The 23,111-nt window shown below is 39.2% G+C and overlaps 4 protein-coding genes across 4 annotated transcripts; 2 read left to right on the top strand and 2 right to left on the bottom strand.

Annotated features, from left to right (window-relative positions):
- Positions 1–782: 782 nt before the first annotated feature.
- LOC134179715 (xaa-Arg dipeptidase-like) lies at positions 783–2,461 on the bottom strand. The gene is made up of 2 exons (XM_062646649.1): positions 2,158–2,461; positions 783–2,020 (listed from the first exon to the last, which is right to left on the bottom strand). The coding sequence occupies exons 1-2, from the start codon at positions 2,459–2,461 to the stop codon at positions 1,137–1,139; spliced, it is 1,188 nt and encodes a 395-aa protein (XP_062502633.1). The 3' UTR covers positions 783–1,136.
- A 167-nt stretch (positions 2,462–2,628) lies between these two features.
- LOC134179279 (xaa-Arg dipeptidase-like) lies at positions 2,629–4,618 on the bottom strand. Its single transcript, XM_062646138.1, has 2 exons — positions 4,315–4,618; positions 2,629–3,565 (listed from the first exon to the last, which is right to left on the bottom strand). The coding sequence occupies exons 1-2, from the start codon at positions 4,616–4,618 to the stop codon at positions 2,676–2,678; spliced, it is 1,194 nt and encodes a 397-aa protein (XP_062502122.1). The 3' UTR covers positions 2,629–2,675.
- Positions 4,619–6,784: 2,166 nt separating this feature from the next.
- LOC134179278 (E3 ubiquitin-protein ligase NRDP1-like) lies at positions 6,785–9,134 on the top strand. The gene is made up of 2 exons (XM_062646136.1): positions 6,785–7,168; positions 8,388–9,134. Exons 1-2 carry the CDS (start codon positions 6,785–6,787, stop codon positions 8,946–8,948), a joined length of 945 nt encoding a protein of 314 aa, XP_062502120.1. The 3' UTR covers positions 8,949–9,134.
- Positions 9,135–9,255: 121 nt separating this feature from the next.
- On the top strand, positions 9,256–22,431 carry LOC134179277 (xanthine dehydrogenase/oxidase-like). Its single transcript, XM_062646135.1, has 35 exons — positions 9,256–9,492; positions 9,562–9,623; positions 11,966–12,141; positions 12,218–12,282; positions 12,342–12,537; positions 12,602–12,675; positions 13,370–13,489; positions 13,554–13,577; positions 13,644–13,746; positions 13,808–13,875; positions 14,197–14,274; positions 14,345–14,446; positions 14,535–14,595; positions 14,656–14,756; positions 15,456–15,614; positions 15,673–15,753; positions 15,819–15,860; positions 15,932–16,027; positions 16,088–16,145; positions 16,792–17,027; positions 17,113–17,222; positions 17,498–17,602; positions 17,660–17,738; positions 17,793–17,907; positions 17,968–18,048; positions 18,442–18,665; positions 19,368–19,529; positions 19,597–19,684; positions 19,745–19,788; positions 19,842–19,975; positions 20,040–20,177; positions 20,915–21,038; positions 21,099–21,195; positions 21,263–21,370; positions 22,120–22,431. Exons 1-35 carry the CDS (start codon positions 9,271–9,273, stop codon positions 22,185–22,187), a joined length of 3,801 nt encoding a protein of 1,266 aa, XP_062502119.1. The 5' UTR covers positions 9,256–9,270; the 3' UTR covers positions 22,188–22,431.
- Positions 22,432–23,111: the final 680 nt, after the last annotated feature.

Here is a 23,111-nt window from a genome sequence, read left to right as displayed (position 1 = left end):
ACTGCACCTGTGCAGGAAACTTCACAGAAAGATATTGTGAATGTGATCCATCTGAGCAGTGCAACTTTGGTCTAGCTGGAACAGGGTATCTGTAATCCATTTTTTGACATTACCAAACAGCCACATGCAGGTATATCCCGGTGTCCTATGTCTGCTTATGTGTACCTAGTTTTGCTGGTTTGGCTTGTCATGACAGTGTTAATGACTGTGTACCTAACTATGGAGCTCAATATTGCAATGACCTTCGACTGGAACTCCCATGTGTAGATGGAATAAACAGATTTTCTTGTGATTATTGTGCTATTGATGTACGTAAGAGTAATGGCACATGTGAGCTGAACGAGAGAGATCGAATCTTTAACTGTATGTGTCCATTACATTTTGATGGCGAATTTTGTGAGCTTGTACTGTGTAACCGCTCTCAGAATTGCAGCGGGCAACGACAGTTGCAATTCAGAGTACAGCTATGGTACCTAACTTAAAGCCACTTTGTGTTTGTGACCTTTACTATAATGGTACTTCTTGTGAAAAAAGCTTTCAAATTAACTGACGACAGTACTATGGTGATGGTTGTTGTCATAACAACTGGAGGTGTTGTTTGCCATTGTCATCAGCATCCTAATCATTGTACTTGTTAGAAGGTGTAAGAGACCCAACGACACAACTGTAAACGAGCTATATATGCCGTGAACAAAAAGCTAGGAACTGACCCCGAGTCAGTGCATAGTTTATGCTACTATAGACTAAGACTGCATAACTAGGAATATGTTTGCAGTAAATGATTTCCATTTATTATTTCATAGTATGCTGAAAGCAGTGTAGAGTGTGAAACATTTACGTTAAAACACTGGTGTTTAGAAGGCTCACAGCTGTGGATTCAAAGCAACAGTATAAACACAGCTTCAATTACTAGTTAATTAATCAATTAATCCTATAGGCGTATAAATTTTTGAGGTTTGGGGGACTAAATTCAATTTAAAGCATTTGGGAATATTGCAGCAAGACAGGAAATTATTGAGGGCCATGGCCCCTTGGTCCACAGTTCTTACGCTTACGCCTTTTCACCAAAAAAGAAAGTGATATGGAAGTATTAGAATCAACACAAACAATTTTAATTAATGCTTATGCTTTAATAATCATGGATGTCTTGCTGTTTCCAGTTCATTCTGAAACGCTTCTCTTGTATCTTTCAGCAATTCAGGATTTGTCAGAATGTCAATTGCAGTCATAGCCATAGCCTTGGCAACAGTTAGAGTCTGCTGGTGACCAAAGTCACTGTTCGCTGCCTTTGTGAACTCACGAGTGTGATTGTAAGCACTCGTGCCAATACTATACATTGGATGAATTGTTGGAATAATATAAGACACGTCACCCATGTCAGTTGATCCGGCTGTTGTCTTACCCTTAGGATCAAATTCTACGCCCAGCGTTTGTGCATTGTAAACATACAACTTCTCTAGCCGTGAGTTGCTGATGAGATTTGAGTATCTCCCAGTCGATTTCACTTCCACCTGGCATCCTGTTGTGTCAGCAGCTGACTGAAGTATATGCTCAACTTTTGCCTTCAAAACATCGAGCTCAGCATTTGTTGGTGCACGAAGATAATATTGTAGTTCAGACTTTTCTGGGATAATGTTAGGTTTAGCACCACCATTGCTTATGATACCATGAGCACGCCAAGTCGGCTTCATTTGTTGCCGTAACATTGATATGCCATTATAAGCAGAAACTGCTGCATCTAATGCATTTATGCCTTCCCAAGGAAATGCAGCAGCATGGGAAGCTTTGCCTGTATAAGTTATGACCATGGAATCACGAGCAATGAAAACGCCATCTACAACATTCAGAAGATAAGGGTGAACCATCATAGTGATGTCGACATCTTTGAAGCAGCCATTCTCGATCATCCTGATTTTGCCATAACCACCTTCTTCGGCAGGAGTTCCCATAATTGTCACACGACCAGATGCTGATTCAGTAGCCTCTAGAGCAGCTTTTAGACCAATACCAGCAGCACAACCTGTGGCATATATGATTAATGGCCTTGATTACAATAACAACATTTTGCCTGATCATGCTAAAAGATTAAACTAAATTGCAAAAGGCTAAACGAAGTGTCTCATAAAAATAAACAGAAATAAAAATTAATATTTTGACCTGCTTCTGCAATCAGGTTGTGACCGCACGCATGCCCAATGTCCGGTAATGCGTCGTATTCACATATGAATGCTACATTGATGCCGCTATCTCCTCCGGCTCTCGCTCTAAACGCTGTATCGAGAGTATACTTCTCATCTACGTCAAAGTCTTCTCTCTTCAAGAAGCTAGTCAGCAAAGAGTGAGCTTTGTGCTCTTCGTAGTTCAATTCAGGATTAGCCCAAATTGCCTCGCTCAGTTGCCGCAAACTTGAAACGCGCTGGTCAATAGCAGAGCATGCAACACGCTTCAATTGTTCTGCCATGTTAGTCCACACTCGCGCGCATGAAGGTCTGGAGCGCAGATTGCCACGCCTCACGAGTTAGATCCGGGTGTGTGTACAATATAAGCACAGTGCGCCTGTCAACTCTATTCTTTGTTTCCTCAACAAATAAATCCAAAAAGCTATAACAATTACGATATTTGGTCGCTACAAATCTAGACCCTTCCCAGCACAGAATTTTCAACTGAAGGATAATTTATACTTGCTGCATTTGCAGTTTGAAACTATCTTTGACTGCTTTAAGAGCTTCCGGGTTTGTCAGTACATCAATGGCACATCCTGCTATAGCTTTTGAAGCCACCAATGTCCGTTCGTGAGTGTTGGCAGCAGCAGTAAACTCACGAGTATGATTGAAAGCATGAGTGCCAATGCTATAAACTGGGTGAATAGATGGAACTTCATAAGAGACATCTCCCATATCGGTTGATCCTAAAGGAATATCATGAATGTTACCGATTCCTGGAACATGATCAGGAGTAAATTGGACACCAAGGTCAAGTGAGTTCCTAGTATATAGATCAAGGAGCGTTTTGTTGCTCACTAGATTCATGCAGTGATCTTCGTCCTTTATATCAACACTGCATCCAGTTGTCTGACCGGCAGCAAGAAATATGGCTCTTGCCTTCTCTATCAATGTCTCTAGTTCACTTTCTGTTGGGGCACGCAACAAGTACTGTAACTCTGATTTCTCAGGTATGATATTTGGTTTCGTTCCACCATTGCTGATTATTCCATGTACTCTCCACGACGGTCTCATCTGTTGACGAAGCACTGAAATTCCATTGTAAGCAGCTATGGCTGCATCAAGTGCATTGACTCCTTCCCAAGGAAATGCAGCAGCATGAGATGCCTTGCCAGAGTATGTAATTACCCACTGGTGTATGGCAACAAAAAGTGCATGTGGCATCTCAACAGGCATTGGATGGACCATCATAGCGATATCAACATCATCAAAACAACCATTCTTGATCATCAGACTTTTTCCTCCCCCGTCTTCTTCAGCTGGGGTGCCAAGAATAGTCAAACGGCCAATCGGTATTTCGCTTGTGTCTAGAGCTGCTTTAATACCAATGCCTGCAGCACAACCTGTTACAAAAAAGATGTTTACCACACTAAGAAGTACTTAGCGTCTACAAGCCAATTCTAGTTCATCATCAACAATTACAAACGCTAGTAATTCTAAATGCTCAAATTAATAAAAGGAACTGTGGTGTAAGCCTTGGCCAGTGCACACACACATGCACACACACACACACATGCACACACAGACACACACACACACACACACACACACACACACACACACACACACATATGCACCCACCCACACATGCACGCGTGTGTGCGCGCACACATGCGCGTGCACACACACACACACACACACACACACACACACACACACACACACACACACCGAAAGTTAACCAATGATCTTGGTCAAGTTGTCATCACCTACCATTCTTGTTAATATGCCTTAATTAAAAATTTAAATGTATACAGAAATTCAACATTCTCACACGTGATTTACTTTAATGTTCTACCAACTCCTCCTCTCCAGCAAATTTTTTTCTTTGTTTTTCTGTGCATGCACGTGTGTATATGCATGTAGCATGTATACAGAACTCGTGTGTGTGTGTGTGTGTGTGTGTGTGTGTGTGTGTGTGTGTGTGTGTGTGCGTGCGTGTGTGTGTGTGCGTGCGTGCGTGCGTGCGTGCGTGTGTGTGTGTGTGTGTGTGTGTGTGTGTGTGTGTGTGTGTGTGTGTGTGTGTGTGTGTGTGTGTGTGTGTGTGTGTGTGTGTGTGTGTGTGTGTGTGTGTGTGTGCCGGCCACTGTACCTGCCTCTGCAATCAGATTATGGCCACAAGCATGTCCTATGTTTGGAAGGGCGTCGTATTCACAAATCACTGCCACGTTAACACCATCGTCGGCTCCTGTTCTTGCTCTGAAAGCTGTTTTCAAAGTGTACTGCTCATCGACTTCGAATCCTTTGTCTCTTAGGAAACGAGTCAAAACATCGTGAGCTTCATGTTCTTCAAAACACAGTTCAGGGTTCAACCATATCTTTTCACTCAAATTTTGCAATCCAGTGGCAGAGTTGTCAATAGCAGACCAAGCAATTTGCTTCAACTTGTCAGCCATTCTACAGACCTTGGAGTCAAGATACCTCGCGCAGTTGCACAAGTTGTTAGTGTCAACTGACTACTAAAATCCTAATTAATTAATCTTAATTAATTAATTAATTAATTCTAATTAATTAATTAATTAATTCTAATTAATTAATTAATTTTTATATTAAAACAACATTTGACGATAGTTGAACAAAACTGAACTCACAGACTTATAAATAATTTAAACTAATTAAATTAAAGGGAGGGTGACATGCAAAAATCGCTACCTATTTTATAACTTAGAAACGTTGCTTTGCCAGTCAAATGAATGCATGAATTTTTTAGAATTTAAAACGATGAAAGACTTCAGAATTTAGACTGGTAAGCATGATTGCAGTAGCTTCGTGATCGCTTTCCGCTGGTTTTTGCGAGTGTTTACACTTGACGTCTGTCGTCACGTGGCCGTACACCAGGAAACCAGAGAGTACAGGAATCGTTTGACAAGCTTATCTTTACCTTTAGTAGCCAATCATGATTCACTTATAGCAATATCATGTCTGGTCACGGCAGAAAAATGATGTATACCTTTTAGCGTCCTGATATACAGCTGCATGACGTCATACCTTTCACGTGCAACCTCGAGTACAAATAGTTGTGTTGAAATGAAGGTGCAGCTGTGGACAGTGCGAAGTTATGCCTACAGTAGATGAATGTGTGTGCTGTTGCGAGTATGACAACATTGAAAGGAAACTGGAAGAAAGTGTAACATCATGCAAGTGTATCACAGAGCACGAAGGATTTGAACCAGTCTGCCTGAATGTGTGGGTCCTTCAAACAGCGTACTTTCAATATCGGCAGACTGGAAAAGACTGGAGGTAACAGAAGCTCACACTGGACATTAGCATTGCACATCTGTACTTTTTTTTTTTTTTTGTTACGGCCTGAATTCCTACAGGCAAGCATAAAAAATTGTGTTGTTATCATGTATACAATCACTTGATATGACATGTGTACAATCACTTGATATACATGCATGCATGTGTAATTCTCTAATTTGTACGTACATTCGCACAGGTTGTTAGTCAGTAATCAAACTATCCTGTCATTCACCCCTGGAGACAGTTTTTGGCTTTACTTGAACTCTGACATTTACTGTGGATCTGCGTGGAATATCCTGTAGGCATACTGCCTGTACACCAATATCTGCATGAGTTGCACTCTTCTCATTCTCATTGTCTTCACTGTCTTGCCAAGTAGATTCCATTTCTGTTTCTCTTTCCACAGGTGCTTTTGGAGTGCTGACAATTTCCTGTAGAAGCTGCAAAGTATACGCATAAAAATCAGTCTAGACTGCAGCGAAGCCTCGCCGTTGTGTTCACACTTCAAGCCTAAGGCTACTAACCACACTTCTAGCAACACGCCTACTGCAAATCACACGTTGAGGTGCATTCACAATGCAACACTTCTATCAATTGTCAATACGACGTTACACAATAGCTACATACCCTAGCTCTTTGTCTCTTCTCATATGCTCCCCTCTTGCTTGTCAACTCACTCTCACCGCCAGTGGACGTTCGTTTCCGTGTTCGTTCCACAGACATAGCTGACGATCCAGAGGCGCCTGTTCTCAAATTCGCTCTGACAAAATGCGTTGGAACGACGTCTGGCTTCAGGCGTGCTCGCCTGGCGATGCCAAACGATGAGGCCAAAAGATGATCGGTTTCAAAACAGTCCTCTGTAAAGTGGTCGCTGCATAGAACCGAATACCGTGAAGGCCCATTCCATTTGTCTCTAGTCCTCTGTACTGCTTCTGTCCATCGCTTTCGAAGAACTGGGTCGTGGGAAAGAAAACAAGCTGACTTGGTCGCTGTGTGAGTTAGAACAGCCAGCCGCAACACATCGCTTCACCATTGTAGACCTGATTTACTTCTGCGCGCGAGCAGTTTCCGTTCAACTTGTGATGTCACGACGGACACGCCTCAAAATTGCCGGAAGATGAAAGGCGGAGCCAAATAATAGCCAAAAGAACCCTCGTTTTAACCCTTAGAACATTATCTAAAAATTCTAAAAAATTCATGCATTCATTTGACTGGCAAAGCAACGTTTCTAAGTTATAAAATAGGTAGCGATTTTGCATGTCACCCTCCCTCTAAAATAGGCGCCTAGTTTGAAAGACCCGTATGTGTTGACTTTGTTGATGGGGTTTGACATCCACCGTTTTCAGGGCGTTGTCGACGAAGAACTTATATGCTCCATCTGTCAGAGCGTATTAGAAGATCCCGTTCAAATTCAACAGTGCGAACACAGTTACTGCAATGACTGTATACGAGAATGGCTGAAGAGAAAGCGCACTTGTCCTCAGGACTGCAAGGAAGTGTCCGAAAAAGACTTATTGCCGGCTTCTAGGCTTCTTCGCAACCTTCTTGGTCGAATGATAATAACTTGCGACTTTGTTGACGAGGGATGTTCGGAGCTAGTGAGTTTGGATGCTTTGCAGAGTCACGTCAGTACTTGTGTTTATAATGCACGACGACTTCAACCGTGTGATCAAGGATGCGGAGAGATTATTGCAAAGAACGAGGTTTGATTGTACAATTGACTTTTGTCTATATAATTTCATAATTAAAGGCTCTAATAATTAATTAATTGATGTAATGGCATCCTATATAGACCTAAAAGTATGCTTTAACAGATTGCATTGTGATCTGAAAATACGAACTTTTGTAGCTCTTCAATATTAATTAACATGAAATCAATGCTCAATTGTTGACCATGCATGATTGCATACAGACATTAGTTGCAACAAATCGAGATACATTAATTACAAGGCTGGTGCAAAGAGGAAATTGAGTAGTCAGACGCGTTGTTAGGGGTGGCCAAGCTCTCTAACTCCTGGTACCTCTAAGTGGCACCAAGAAGAAGCCTTGGTGCTACTAGCACACTTCCCTTAGATAGCTGTACTGTACCAATAGGCATGTATAATTCTGTAGGGTTCAGGCTTCAATGTATCAATAGTCACGTGAACAGGCGGAAGTGTACGCATACACTTGGATCCCCAGTCACTTTCTCCTGAAGTTTCTTCTGTATTTCTCATGGGCCCTAGGGGAAAAGAAGTGGAATGGGGATTTCGGGTCTACTGTTTGAGCTTGAAGTCAAGGCTAAAGCCGTAGGCAAAGGCCAACTTGTTCTCAAAATTTCTGTCACTACTACTGATTATCTCTGTCGCCACAATGTAACCTGTGTCACCACTAGTGGCACCATACACTGGCGTAGTGTCGGGGTGGGTGGGTGGGAGGCTGGGGAGGCTGGGGAGGCTTTAGTAGAATCGCCGTGTTTCCCCTCATGTTACCAAACAGTCAGCCTAATCTTAGTGTGCATGGTGTGTTTACGACGAAATTTTTGACTATTTGTTTGATGGAATACATCAGCATTATCAGCATTAATTTCAGTACTGTGAAGGTTACATCAACGTCCATACTGTGGGAATAAAAAATTAAAAGGGGCATGGCTTTTTGCAGTGTGATTGATCAGCCCCTCCAAACTTGAGGACCATGCTACACCGGTGCACCATAGCAACAATTGGCCACCTCTGGTTGTGTTACAGCTAACCTTCAACTGATGTCCAGTTGTTGCTGCTGTGCTAATTTAATATAGCCTCGACACTAGGAAGTCCTTTTGCTTTACGGCAACAACATCACTGATACCGCCCCGTTGCTATCCTCGCATGGGAGGACCACCGAAAGCAAAGGAAGGCCTAGTGTCGAGGCTAAATTTTATACCTATGTTGATTGTACTTGCAGGTGGTACACCATAACTGTGTTAAGAATCTACGTCAGAGGGTGAATGTCCTTGAAGATCAAGTTCGAGAACAGAAGATAGAATTAAGCGAGCAGAAAAACAAGACAGCGAGATTCTGGGTGGAGCTTGAATTATTACAAGCGACAGTGAAACAACTACAAGTTGCAGTCGGTGACACTGGACCTGTAAACATAGACAGAGACAGAGAAATTATTGGGTGGGTTGATACGTTGGCTGAGGCAACTGTTCGTGACTGGGGAGGTATTGTCTCTACGCCATTGAGGCAAACGCTAGAGCCATACAAACAGCTGCTGTTAGAGTGTAATTGCCCTGAGTGGCTTGCTGAAGAACTTGTTGCTCATGGTCATGAAAGTCAGTGGCCCACCATGATGAGATCACTTAGTGTAAGAAATGAGAATAGAGCAACATATTCACGTTTCAAGACGAGAAGAGTTCCTGATAGACAGGCAGTACTCATAATGCAGTTTGAAAACAGTCACATGGACTTGCAATTGATTCAAAGTCCTGGCATTCTTGTTCTTTTGTCACACGGTGTAGAGTGATATGATCGTGTAATTTTTGTTTATGATTTGATAGTTTAATTATATTGAGTTGCATGTCAGCAATCAATAAATTGCAGTTAACAATATTTATCCTAGATTTATATTTGCATATTGAACAAACTCTGATTCAGAGAATAACTTTGTAAACGCTGGATTTGAAAGTTCTGATACACTGTGATGGTAGAAAGGTAATACATAAAATATGGCGTTGACATACCACAATACATACGTACAGTACAGTACAGTACATTCGCTGGAAAGTATTCATTATACGGGAACTTGCAGACCAACGGAAGGTCACGTGCGTTTGGGTAGCGCAAAAATGAGTGACAAAGAAGGCTGTATTTCGTTTTCTGTCAATGGAAAACTTTACAAGTTGCACAACGTAAATCCTAGCGCTACTCTAAATCAGTGGCTTAGATGTCAACCTCACCTCAAAGGAACAAAGCAGATGTGCAACGAGGGCGGCTGTGGAGCGTGTGTTGTTGCCATCACGCAAATGGACTTGACGAGCAACTGCAAGAGGACGATTTCAGTCAATTCTGTAGGAAATAAGAGAAAACTTGAGTTTCTGTATGGGTTTTTTTGAATTTGTCACGTGCACTTGGTTTAGTGCCTCTTTTCTCTTATCTCTGTTGATAACTGTGATGTAGTAACAACGGAAGGCCTTGGCAAGTAAGTATATATTCCAGACCTGCCAACCTAACATTGTCAAAATGCGTGAGTTTGTAGGAAAAAATGCGTAAGTTTAAAATTTTTGGACACGCCTACAATAGCATTAATATCAATAAATTTATATTGTAATAAGTGTTAAAAATATATCTAAATAATATCTAATCAAAATTTAAGTATTTGCATGCCCAGTTGGAGTAGAAGCCATTATTAATTTAATTATAGTTCAACAAATGTATAACAGATTGATTAATGTGCCTAATTAGCGACACACAGCATCAACACTACTTACTAAACACGATAGTTAATTAAACACAGAACTTGTACTGTACCTACTACTGCCTGTTATATAATCTAAGAACAAAGTACATGCACATTCTCATGGCTAGTTGGGATGTTCTGGATTCTATTTTCTTGTGACCTTCTTCGATCGCTTTTCCAGCAATACATATGGTTATCAGGTAGCCAGCCCCTCCCTCTTTTCCACGTCTGATTGACTCCTCCTTCTATGTCGGTACTGTACATGTATTTGACCAAGTATATTATGAAAGAGCTGGATGAAGAGAGGGGCTGGCACATAGAAATTGATATTGGGATATCAAGTATGTACGTACACATGCATGTACTAAAACTGTAGGGTACAGGTACAGTACACAGAACAGGCACGCCCATCATTTTGGTCACACCCACCAATGGTCAGAATGTGGGAGATTTGATGCCAAATGCGGGTAGGCAGGAGAAGGGTCCCAAATGTGGAAGTCTCCCGCTCAATGTGGGAGAGTTGGCAGCTCTGATATTACTCATTCTGTTTCGTTCTAAAGTGTCTAGTTATTGAAAAATAGTCCCTGTACACATGTATACACAGTAGAGCTATATAGAACGCATTTAGTTGTACTCTTTTTTTGTTGTTGTTAATTCCAAATAGTTAAAACAAACACCACATTTTTGTGAATGGGGCACTATTTTTCATAGTTCTGAAACATGGGCATTGTTTGAGCATTGGACATTATTATTTTGCAAGTACAGAGACTGTTGCATTGTACGTTGGCATACCATTACACTACACACAAACAACACGGAACAGTCAAACTACCATCATCTAATCTTACAGTCTTATGTATTCTGTCTACTGTTGCTTTCACTTGAGTTGTATTCCTGGTCTGTTCCATACGTTGAATCTTCATCATCAGTTAGTGGCTCTATCTGGTTGTTCATTTCAGCCAGTTTGTTCCTGAGTAATTCTCATCCTTTGGGACAAGGTCTGTCTGCTTTAAAGCAGTGAATGGTATCATCCTAGGAGCCATCAGGTGGTATAACTGGGTTTGAAATACTACCCCAGTGGGGCATTAATTGAGCAGGGGCCATTATTATTTTGTTATAGGGTCACCACTGGGCTTTATTTAAGCATTGGGCTCTATTTGCAGAAATACGGCATATACAATAAATTGCCTCAGTTCAGGTCTTTAAGTGTCAGATGACCATTTACAACAAGTTGTTTAGTTTTGTTTAGTTTAGTGTATTGTTGTCTTGTAGTGAGTTAGGTAGGTGACAATTACTCTAAACCAAAAACTTTTTTGATGTTGATAAATTTCGTCTCTTGAATTGTTTGTCAGCATTTTATTTTTGTTCGTGCACTTTGAGTCCCACTGAAAAGTACATCTTACATGTTCCAGAATGTGAGATTTTTTGCAAAGACAGGCTTATGCATGTGCAGCTGACCTCATGCTTACTACTCTATTGTGCTGTACTTTGTACAAGTGGCTTGAAGGCAAACCCGACTTTAACTGGAGGGAAGGTATGCAAGGCCATCTATCTCAGATTTGTTTAATCTAAACCACAGTGCTCCAGATTTTGAGGCTACATCATATTAGGAGGCAAACGCATCTGTATCTTTAGCTGTCACTGAATTGCCTTTGTAGAAGAAGTGAAGGGAAGCTAAGCAATATGATAGATGGAAAGACAACAGCATGGATGGCTTTATGTGATAATGGCATGTAGAACAAATGAAGCAAAATATTATACAAAGTTAAATTCCACGCTTCCACGCTTGCATTTATACAAAGACGTTTGGTTACACCATCAGTAGGACAATGACATCATGGTAGAGAAGTACAAGAAGTAGGTGACGTTATAACATTGACTTGCCTGTCTCATGCTCCATTTGGACACTGATGGGCTCCTGCACGTGAAATACTTTGATAATAATGTGAAAGGTTCATTAGATCGTTAGGGGTTGTTTGTAGACTAAATTAAATCAGTTTGTTGCTCCCACACAGAGATGGAAATGGTGTAAACATGCATTTGTTTTAAATTAGAGGTAAAAGTGTTGAATTGTGTACTTGCAGCTCTCGAGATGGTTTTCATCAGATACAAGAGAGACTAGCAGATGGTAATGGCAGTCAGTGTGGATTTTGCAGTCCAGGCATCGTAATGAGCATGTTTGGGCTGCTGAAACAAAATCCTCGACCTACCGAGCAACAGATTGAAGACAACTTTGATGGAAATATCTGCAGATGCACAGGTGCTTTTTGTCTCAATGTATTATGCTCCATACCTTTACTTAATTTTAAGTTTTTCTCTTGCAATCTATTGCTTAGGCTACAGACCTATCCTTGATTCAATGAAAACATTTGCGGCTGAACGAAATCCTATTGACATTGAGGTCTTGCAGTTGTATCAATAAGTTATATCAGTGTACTGATATGTGACAATTTTTGACAGGATCTAAATGGACAGTTTAAGTGCTCTATGTCTTGCGGGGACTGTCCTTGTGAGAAATACGTATTTGTGCCTCAAAATGGTGGTGCACCCAAGTTGTGGTTGAAACCTCGATCTCTAGTAGCAGCACTGAAGGAGATTGCCTTTCATAGTGATGCAAGAAAAGTAGTCAGGATTGTGGCTGGACAAACAGCAAGAGGTGTGAAATGTTTATAACATAATATACAGTATTTGTTATGTTAATTGATTTATTGAAACTGAAGGAGTTTTCAAGAATGAAGAGTCTTCTGATGTGTATCTTGATATTAAGTACATACCAGAACTGCATAGAGTCAAAGTATGTCTACTGTTTAATGCATGGTTGTATTGAATTTGCGGACTAACAGACAGACAGACATGCAAACGTACATGGTTAGCATATCTTTACAGACGATGGTCATGTGCAGTAGTTTAATAAGCTGTTAGAAAGCATGATGTGCCTGGGCAGTGAGACAGGAAGAAAGGTGCCAAGAATGGTGTTTCCAAGAATCAAATCTTCTATCTTAATTAAACTGGCATAACTGAGAGGTTCTGTTAACAGACACACACATATGCAGCCAGCCTAACTTCAGAATTTCTGTTAGGATTTACTCTCTTAGCAACTTCTCAACCAAGAGTAACCTGTTTCGCATAATATTATTAGAAATGTTGACTGTCAAGTTGTTGTAAATAATCTCTGGTGATTTTTTGACTTCAATATGGGGTCTGAGTAGGTAGTGAGTGATTATGTAAAATACTTTAGGTTTGCCTTTAAGTTTCTGATTGAGATTTTGTTGTATTTTAAATATGCATATTCACAGACAAACAAACAGACAGACAGACATGAAAAGATTTGACAGACAGACAGATAGACAAGACACACACACACACACACACACACACACACACACACACACACACACACACACACACACACACACACACACACACACACGTGCGTGCGTGCGTGCACATGCACACATACCACATGAATAATGTGTTTATATACTTAGGTCACTGATGACTGCGTGACTATTGGAAGTGCAGTTACGCTTTCCCGTTTCATTCAAGTACTGAAAGAAAATGAGTCAACAGAACCCAAATACAAGGCATTGGCAGATCACTTGTACAAGGTTTCCTATAGTTAAAACACAAATGTTGTCATTGACATTCTCATTCTGATGAATGTTTGTGTAGGTTGCTAATGTTGCAGTTCGAAATGTAATGTGCTACACATAGATTTTAGGATGCAGTTGTGTAGCATTTGCTTTGTTTTCTGTTTGTTAGGTAGCTACTTGGGCTGGCAATCTGATGATGGCAAAGAGTCATCCAGAATTTCCCTCAGATTTGGTTACCATTTTAGATGGTGCTGGAGCGTGTTTGACAATAGGTTAGCATCAACTGTATGTTATCTCAGTAAATTTCAATTTGTCGTTTCTTTGTTCATTTAGTCCATCATAGTAGTTCAGAAGAAACAGTAGACATTCCATCTTTTCTTCAACTTGATATGGCCGACAAGGTGTAGTTAGCCAAACAAAGAGAATAGTAGATGTTTAGATAACCATTAGACTGTATAGTATTTTTGTTTACGTATCATTCAGTGAAATGTTGGCTGTAACAACTATGCTTGTTTTCCACATGAAAATAAAATTTGATCCAACTTATGTTTGCATACCGTAATTACGTAGTACTTTGTGGTCTAATTGTCATCATGAATCAAACTGTTTAATTAACATTGTCATTCAACTGTATTCTGCATGTGTAGATGGCTGAAATATATTGTATTGAAAACTGCAAGTGTGGGATTTAACTAAAGTACTTGTTTGTAACATTTTGTTAGATTATTGTTGATATGACGATAAGAGGCAGCGAACAAGGGGAACAATTTTGTACATTCAAAGTTATGCCTCGTAGCAAGGTAAACTCACTGCAAGCATATTGATTATATGTGATCCTGGAAATGTCATTGCGTAGTTACTGCTCTTTAGAATGCGCATGCATATGTCAATGCTGCTTTTTCTGTGGTGCCTAGTCAGGATGGAGCAGTGAAACAGGCACACTTTGTGTTTGGAGGCATCGGTTATCACTTGGTGTGTCAGAAAACACATATATATGCAGTACTGTATTCGTTTAGTTCATATTTATGCACGACTTCTTTTATGAATGTATGTACAAAAGACTAAGGCAGTGAAGACTGAGAACTTTATGAAAGGAAGGCAGATAAAGGATGCTATTCAGGGTATATTCTGTACATGCTTACAGTTGTGTAAATGTTTGTTTATTGTAGCGCTATTTGTAGGGGCACTTGAAGTACTATCTTCTGAAATCCATGCTCAGCATTTTCCAGCTGCAAGCAGCCGACAACATCGCGAGGGTCTTGTCATAGCTTTGTTTTATAAGGTTTGTTGTGTGTATATTACACTGATTTGTGCCTTTAGTCCACACCTTCTCAGCATTATATCAGTTGGAATGCATGGTTTACATGTAGTGTGGCGAGGGGAGTAAGGGCTTCATTTCTGGAGGTTGCATCCTAAATATGAAGGAATTTATCTTCAGAGTGTACGGTGGGGAGGATGAAGTTTTTGTTTGTTAATAAATTGCAACTTAGAACATACTGTAGAACATGTGTGCTGACTGCTAATGATAGTAGGAAAATTGAGATCACACTAAAAGCAATAATGCACTTGATTCAACTCTAGACCTTCAGGCACTTCTAAGACAGAAGCGATTAAATAATTATCTGTGACTGAACTCAAATTTCTTAAGCAAACTACATATAAGCAGCGTTTTGCTATTCAACTTCTGTTTTTTTATCTACATATTGTTCAGCATGGTTTATTAGAATGAGAGCTTATGCTGTCTTGGCTGCATTGAAAATGTAAAAGACTTGTATGGAATAATTTGTTTAACTATACTGTGTAATGCAGTAACAGTCAAAGATGACTGATTGTGCAATGATTGTTGTACACTAGGCAAGAATTGTTGTCATTGTAGGCCAGTGACATTCAATGACTCCTATGCATTAATGTTAAATTAGTAATTTTTTGATTTACTGAAAAGAGCACAATTTATTTCATTTTTTGAACATTTTCTGTGCAGTTTTGTGTGATGATGGTTCGATCAACTGTGTCTCCATGCTTACGGTCTGCTGCTGATAGCATTTATAGAGACGTCAGTTCTAGTACACAGGAGTATAGCAGCGATACACTCAAGTATCCTCTAACAAAGCCTATGCCTAAGCTCTCAGCTAAGTTACAAGTGACTAAGCATATTTCCATTCTTAATTCAGGCTGATTATTTTGTTGTCATTTTGCAGGCATCTGGAGAGGCAGAGTATGTTGATGATATTCCTACATATCCAAATGAAGTTCACGGTGCTTTCATTCTTTCAACTCAAGTAGGATAATTTATTTGGTAATTTATGATATTTGATTTTCATGACATTCGATTACTAAAATTTAGGCAAATGCCAGATTACTCTCTATGGATGTATCCAAGGCATTGGTAATGGTAACTTGTTGAACGAGAATGACTGGCAGTCAGAGTTATGTTACTTGTGTTTATGTCATGGGCAGTCTATGCCTGGTGTTATTCAGATTCTTGGTGCTAATGACATTCCACATGGTGGAGTCAACAATTGGTATGACAGTTCTGCAACATGCGTTGAACCAGTAAGTGTTGCTAAAGCCATAGAAACACTAATGCTATTGTGTTAGTTGAATTTTATTTAGGTTTTTGCTAATGACACGGTAAGCTTTGCTGGACAGGCTTTGGGCTTAGTTATTGCAGGTCAGTCGTAGTCTATGTTCTATGGACAGTGTTCAGCAGTGTATTTATGAGCTAACATGATTTAGGGAGCATATTTATTAAGTCCTGTTTGTTGTGCAGTGTGCCAATTGTGCATTTATTGTGATGCATTGTTGTTATGTGTACACTAGCACAGGAAGCAGGAGTCGGAGTTGGGGATTTAGTGTACCTTGGCTATTGACCAAGACACTGATAGTGTAGAGACATAGTGTAGTTTTGTATTTATGCATTTGTTGCAATGAAGACCAGGAGTTGTATATACATCCAGAAGTGACTGCATTGTTCACTCTAGACTATCCTATACACTTGTCTGGATGATAGAATGTTATTACTAAAAGGTAGCTAATAAGAGTGTTGCTGTTGTTTTTTGTATATAGTGTTTGTTTGCATGGGGTAGAAGAAATTGACAGTAATGAGCAAACATGTAATGAGTTAATAGGTGTATGCAACTTTGATCTGTGGCTGAAATAACTCAATCTAACTGGGAAATGCACAGCTGGTCCACAGATGACATAATGATAGAAACACAAACTCTCAAAGACAAATACATTTTATTTTGTGCTGTGTAGTATGAATGATACTGGTTTATATGGTGTAGGTATTGTGTGGTAATAAATTTTATATTTAGAAACTCAGGCTCAAGCTTATGCTGCTGCTCGATTAGTTGAATGCTGTTATGACAGCTTGGGGAAGCCAATATTATCTATGGAAGAAGCTATAAAGGCAGACTCTTTGTATCCTGATCATCCTGATACAATTGTGTCTGGAGATGGTGACCCTGTGACTGCATGGCAACAGTCAGCACATCAGGTTACTGGAAGAGTATCTTGTGGAAATCAAGCTCATTTCCATATGGAGACACAGGTAGCTAATGTACTTGCATGAGTATATTTTCAGTTGTTTGCTCTTGTTTGTTGCATACAGTTTCATTGAGGTGTTATGTTTTCAGCGTTGTCTAACTGTTCCAACTGAGGATGGGTTTGATGTGTTTAGTTCTACACAGAGCACTACTAGGATTCAGAAAGTAGTAGCTCATGTTTTGGGTATTACCAACAGCAGGTCAGTATTTGATCATGTTATTACATTGTAACATCAGATAATGTTAGTATTCAAGAGGGATTTTGTTGTGTAAAAGTAATGTTTTAGTGGAGTTGATTACACTATCTTGGGTCAGGGTTGCTCTGAATACTATGTATGTGACTTTGTACTGTACTTGTGCCATTAATGAGAACAAAATAAACATATCAACTCAGGCATAAGTGATCAAATCAGAGATTTACGTATTATTTTACACTTGTGAAAGCAGTGTTTTATGTATGTCGTGCTATGTACAGTTTGAATGTGTCTGTGAGACGTATTGGAGGTGGGTTTGGAGGCAAACTGACCAATTGTGGACACACCGCGGCTGCAGCAAGTGTTGCTGCTTACACTCTTCGAAGGCAAGTTTATGGAAACGTAGCAACTGTTTTTATTGATGGTTTCAAAAATTTTTGCAGACCTGTCAGAGTTGTGTTGGATCTGGAGGCAAACATGAAAATGTTTGGTAGTAGAGATCCTTGCATGGCTGATTACCAAGTGAGTTGTGTTTTGGCTTTTCTGAGGAATACTACTAGCTTTGTATTTAACCAGGTTGGCTTTGACGATATTGGTCGTATCTTGGCAGTAGTGATGACTGTTTACTCTGATTTTGGTTTCTCTAACAATGATGAAACTCTAGACGACTTTCAGCATTTCTTTGATAATGGTATGTAGTACTTATTGTTGAGTGGAAAGTGTGGTTTCTTTTGATGGCTTTGTGTCACAGCTTATTACATTCCTCATTGGCAGCTTGATCTTAGAGGCTGTCGAACTCACAAAGCGAGAAACACTTGGTGTCGAGCTCCAGGTATGCAGTTCTTATGAATTGTATATGTGCTAGAACAGCTAATAACAATTTTAGGAATTTTGGAGTGCTGATGCAATTAGTGTAAAATCTAATCACTGTTATTGAATGAATGTAGATGAATTAATGGAAGTTTGAATGGAGTAAGCAGCAAGTGTTGGTAGATACCTATAGTAGCAATGCTTGCTATTTATATATTTAGCTTTAGATGTCTGGCAAATTCACATGTTAGTTTATACAATTTACTACTGCCACTGCTTTACTCAATTATGGTACTATTGGATACCAGAAATTAAACCTTAATGTCTACCATTTCTATGTTTTGTGTACATAGTTTGCATGCTTGCAAATTGATGCAATGTATTTGGAGGAGTTTGATATAGGTATGTGTTTCAGGCTCAGTCTCATCTGTATTTATTCTCGAGTCGATTATGGAGCATGTTGCAAAGAAGCTGGGAAAGAATCCCAATGAAGTTCGATACATTAATTTGTACCAGAAAGGACAGATGACACCTCATGGACAATGTCTGAGCTATTGTAATTTGTCATCTTTGTGGATCCAACTTCTAAATTCTGCTGAATATGAAAAACGGCAACGAGAAGTGGCAGCTTTCAACAAGGTTGCTTATATGTGTGATATCTTGTTGATCAATAGTGTGATGTGGCTTTGTTAAATTTGAGGGCTAGAGTTTGTTTTATCATATTACTGATCATTTATGATGACATTAGATCTAGGATTAATAATACAGTGTAGACATGCAGTGAGAGGTTCCTACTATATACTACTTATATATTTACTATATATAAGTAGTATATATACTATATACTACTATATACTTATATATATATATATTTGATCAGACAACTTATTGTCAGCTGGATGTTATGCAAGTTTTTCTGTTTTTGTGGAATATAAAGACCTGTATATTGGTTGATGATTTTGTGTATCTCTGTATGCAGTTGTCTGTTTGCTTGTTTTGTGAATTTGTTTTTCTGTTTGTTTGTTTTTGTCTGTTTTTACTAAAGAACTTGTCAGTTGAAGAAGTCTAAATTTGAAGCTATCATGCTCAAATCATTTACATAATCTTTTATTAAGAAATGTTTAGGCTACTTACTGAAGTTGTTGATGTAGATGGAACAAATGATTTAGATATAAATGTATGAAGACAATTCTATTGTTAAACTGAGTAATAGATGATTCTGTAATGCTTACAATTTATCTTGTTTATATTAAGAATTTGTAGTGTAACTTTGAAGATGTTTTACAGTATGCAATCTATCTGTTTGGTCTTGAGGTTGTGATTCAATTGTTTAACTTGCAGGATAACCGATGGAAGAAGCGTGGTTTGTCTGTTGTGCCTTTGAAGTATGGAATGGACATATCATGGGGCCGCTTCTCAGTACTTGTCTCCATTTATGGTGCAGATGGATCTGTTGCCATTTCCCATGGAGGCATTGAAATGGGGCAAGGCATCAACACTAAGGTCAGCAGTGCTGGCTAGTGACTTGTCTGTACATGGGATTTCTACAGTTGCTCTGTGTATTTGTTAGGTTATTCAGGTGGCTGCCTCAGCTCTTGGCATTGATGATTTGAGCATTTTTAAAATCAAACCTACAAATGTTCTTACAGCAGCAAACAGTACAGCACCCTTGTTGCAGCTGAACTGCATTTACATTGAATTACATTATATTTTTGTAGACTCGATATCTGGAGGAAGCATTGCTAGTGAATTGAATTGCCAGGTGATATTTTTGTGTCAGTGCATATCTGTGTTGGCTTGATATTGATGGTTTAGGCTGTGTTGCAAGCATGCCAACAGCTGAATGAAAGACTGAAACCAATACGGAAGGGACTACCCGAAGACGCCACATGGAAAGATGTTATCAAGAAGTGCAAAGATGAGGACAGAGATTTATCTGCTAGGGCATGGTGAGAATGAATTGACCATGACTGATAGTGGGTATGTGATAGTTTGTGTTCATTTTATGACTAGGGTTGAGATTCCTAAACCGGAGCTTGGTCCGTTTGAATACAACACTTACGGTGTGACAGTTACTGAAGCAGAATTGGACGTATTAACTGGTGAAAACGTGATACGCAGAGTAGATGTTTTGTATGACTGTGGTGAAAGGTAAACAGTGACATTTTGTAGAGATAAAGTAAGTTTGTTAGGCAGTTCAATTACGACGATAGTGTGTAGAGCATGATGGGCAAAATTGGACACTTCTGGCTTTGTCTGTTACTAGTATTAGGTAAAATACTATACCAGTACCCTGGAATGTATTTCCTGATACACAAAAGCACGACAACTCTACTTTAACTATACTAGAAGTAAACCAGAAAGATGGCTTAATTAAGCCTGTTGATCACTATCAAAAAGGTTGGTTTGTTGTCACAAGCACTTTAATCTAATTAATTTTTTTGGATAAGGCAGGTTACTACTCAGACTTGGCGATTTCAGATTTGTTATTCAAGGTTGAAATGCAGAGTAATTAGTGAACTACTAGTATATTTTGTGTAGTAATTTGTCAGGTTAGGATTCTGACGACAAAATGTTTGTATGATTCTTATTATATAGCAAAAATCAAAACAAAAATATCTTCAATTCTGTGTGGTCAGTTTCTCCTTCATCCAACTGTTGCCTTGGTTTGTTTGCTTGAAACAAAGAAGCGAATAGATAGGTGGTATAGTGGGTTGAATGAATGAGTGGTCAGCATGCTGGCAGTGTCCAGTCGGTTTGCACAGAATAATAATTACTATTAACAGTAGCAAAGTCAATAATATAATACTCCAATGTTAATATTAACTCCATTATTAACTCCAATGTACGTTTGAACGTATTACAGTGTGCACTTGCTGTTTTTCTAGCATGAATCCAGATATTGATATTGGTCAAGCTGAGGGTGCCTTTATTATGGGTCTTGGGTATTGGCTGTCAGAACGTTTTATTCATGATCCAGAGACAGGAGAGTTGCTGACATGCAATACATGGGTGCAACATAATTTTTTTGAGTTTTTTGTAGCAACTTGAGAAGTTGTTTTCTGTTTACAGGAGTATAAACCTCCACTGTGCCAAGATATTCCGGCTGACTTTAGAGTGAGTCTCTTGAAAGACGCTCCCAATCCAGTCGGTATTCTCAGATCGAAAAGTAGGATTATTGTTGATTGTATAGTTGAAGAATGCTGCTATACGTTTTCCTTGGAATTTGGTTGCAGCGTCTGGAGAACCTCCACTTTGTATGTCATGTTCCGTTCTGTTTGCTATAAAGCACGCTGTGGAGAGTGCCAGGGAAGAGATTGGTGTTACAGACTACTTTACGTTGGGTTAGTTGCAATGAGTTTGTGTAACAATATGTAGTTCATAACTTTGTCAAATAAGTTAACTAGAAAATGTGTTAGAATTAGTGTCAACTTGATAGAGGAGATAATTTTCTACAGTGCAGGTATGCATGAACCGTCTAAATTCACTCTTACGCATTGTGTATATAGTGAGCATTTTGGTGACCGAAAGCAGCAAGTCATGCGTATGCATTGTGCATAAGCAAATTGACAGGACATATACTATGAGTTGCTGTTTAGTATTGGTTATGTTAACACACTGACAATTTTTGTATACAGTACTTCTAAATGTTTTGTGAGCTGTCTAATGCATGTGTATCTTATGTGTTAATTACTATTTGACATTTTTGGGTTTAACGTTTTTATAGTGTAGACTACATTGAAAAATATATAGCATTTATACAGTATTCATTTGCTGTCTTATCTAGCTTTTTATTATTACTAATAATTTTAGTGTACAATTTTGTTGTGTGGGGGTGTTGTGCTGGCCTTATCTCGATTGGGTAATTCCTGGAGTTTGTACTTTATTTCACTGCTGTTGGTGGTTATGGATTTGTTTCTTGTTTACCTTTATGTCATCTTTTACTTTTTCCTTTGATAAGTGAGATATCTTGGGTGTATCGGTAGCATGTCGGTAGCATATGTCTATTGTGTGTCTGCAGGTCTAAGTGATTTAATTAATTATTATGGTTTGTTGTGCTTATTTGGTGAGATTGATTGTTTTGGTAATGTAGATGGTCCAGCTACTGTTGATGCAATACAAGTTGCTTGCAGAGTTCACCATCGACAGTTTACGCTGTGAAAACGTGTGCATTGTGCTGCACTTGTGGTATTATTTGTTGTTTGTCTTTGATACTAGTATCTCTTATGTCATTGAGAGAGTACCTACGGTAGCTGATGAGTTGTACATGATGTCAAGTTTTGAAGTGTTGTAATAGTGTGTGGCTATCGATTCTTTTGGGTTATGATTTTTGTTACAGTTTGAGTTAACTTTAATCCATTTGTTTTATAGGGTTACTAGAGTATATGAAATGGGTGCACTTCAGATCACAGGTTTTTGTGCTTAGTTCCCGTGATGGTGTTGAGGGTTGTATTTTGTTGCTGGTTGAATTGGACAAAGGCCTAATGGACCCAAGGGGCCCCAACTGTTGATTTACCAACATTGTTCTTAAATAATTTATATTAAATATTCACTCTTTATCTGTTGTTATTCCAAATTGACATACTTGCGTCTTAACAATACTAAGCTAGGTGACAATTATTATGATGTATTAGGTACTTACCTACAAAGTATGGTATGTAAAGGGTAGTCCATCTAGCTACAATATTGATGTTAACATCTAGTAGGTTCGTGTGGGGCGTCAATATCACAAATCAGCCTATTTCTTTGGGCTGCAACAGTGGCCTCTATATACAGTTGTCATAAGTCCTACAGTAGAATCTATCATTTCACAGTTTAAGACATTTTACTTTCAGATTTGTCATCTAGCTGTCACCCCTCTGAGGCTCATATATGAGGCTCATGCCTCATATGCATGCGTGAGACTGAGATCTCACGCGCGTCTTGACCGCATCCATCTCGGGACGTTGCGTAGTAAGCGGAATGTTAGTAGTAAGTTGATTAATTAATTAATCGACAGTAACAGAGTAAACCCGTGTATACATTGTCAGTTAGCTGATTGACTGTCTTTGGTATAGCTCAAGTGAGTAGATACTGTACCCTATA

Source organism: Corticium candelabrum, chromosome 5, assembly GCF_963422355.1.
Source record: "Corticium candelabrum chromosome 5, ooCorCand1.1, whole genome shotgun sequence".
NCBI lineage: Eukaryota > Metazoa > Porifera > Homoscleromorpha > Homosclerophorida > Plakinidae > Corticium > Corticium candelabrum.
The sequence above is the reverse complement of the archived record's forward strand: the minus strand, read 5'-3'. Positions and strand labels throughout refer to the sequence as shown.

Coding starts and splice junctions, on each gene's coding strand:
- LOC134179715 (XM_062646649.1), bottom strand. CDS start 2,461: ATGGCAGAACAATTGAAGCGTGTTGCATGCTCTGCTATTGACCAGCGC. Junction 2,021..2,157: donor CAACCTGATTGCAGAAGCAG/GTCAAAATATTA, acceptor TATATGCCACAG/GTTGTGCTGCTGGTATTGGT.
- LOC134179279 (XM_062646138.1), bottom strand. CDS start 4,618: ATGGCTGACAAGTTGAAGCAAATTGCTTGGTCTGCTATTGACAACTCT. Junction 3,566..4,314: donor TAATCTGATTGCAGAGGCAG/GTACAGTGGCCG, acceptor TTTTTGTAACAG/GTTGTGCTGCAGGCATTGGT.
- LOC134179278 (XM_062646136.1), top strand. CDS start 6,785: ATGGGGTTTGACATCCACCGTTTTCAGGGCGTTGTCGACGAAGAACTT. Junction 7,169..8,387: donor AGATTATTGCAAAGAACGAG/GTTTGATTGTAC, acceptor TTGTACTTGCAG/GTGGTACACCATAACTGTGT.
- LOC134179277 (XM_062646135.1), top strand. CDS start 9,271: ATGAGTGACAAAGAAGGCTGTATTTCGTTTTCTGTCAATGGAAAACTT. Junction 15,754..15,818: donor CTTTCATTCTTTCAACTCAA/GTAGGATAATTT, acceptor ACTAAAATTTAG/GCAAATGCCAGATTACTCTC. Junction 16,028..16,087: donor CTGCAACATGCGTTGAACCA/GTAAGTGTTGCT, acceptor AATTTTATTTAG/GTTTTTGCTAATGACACGGT.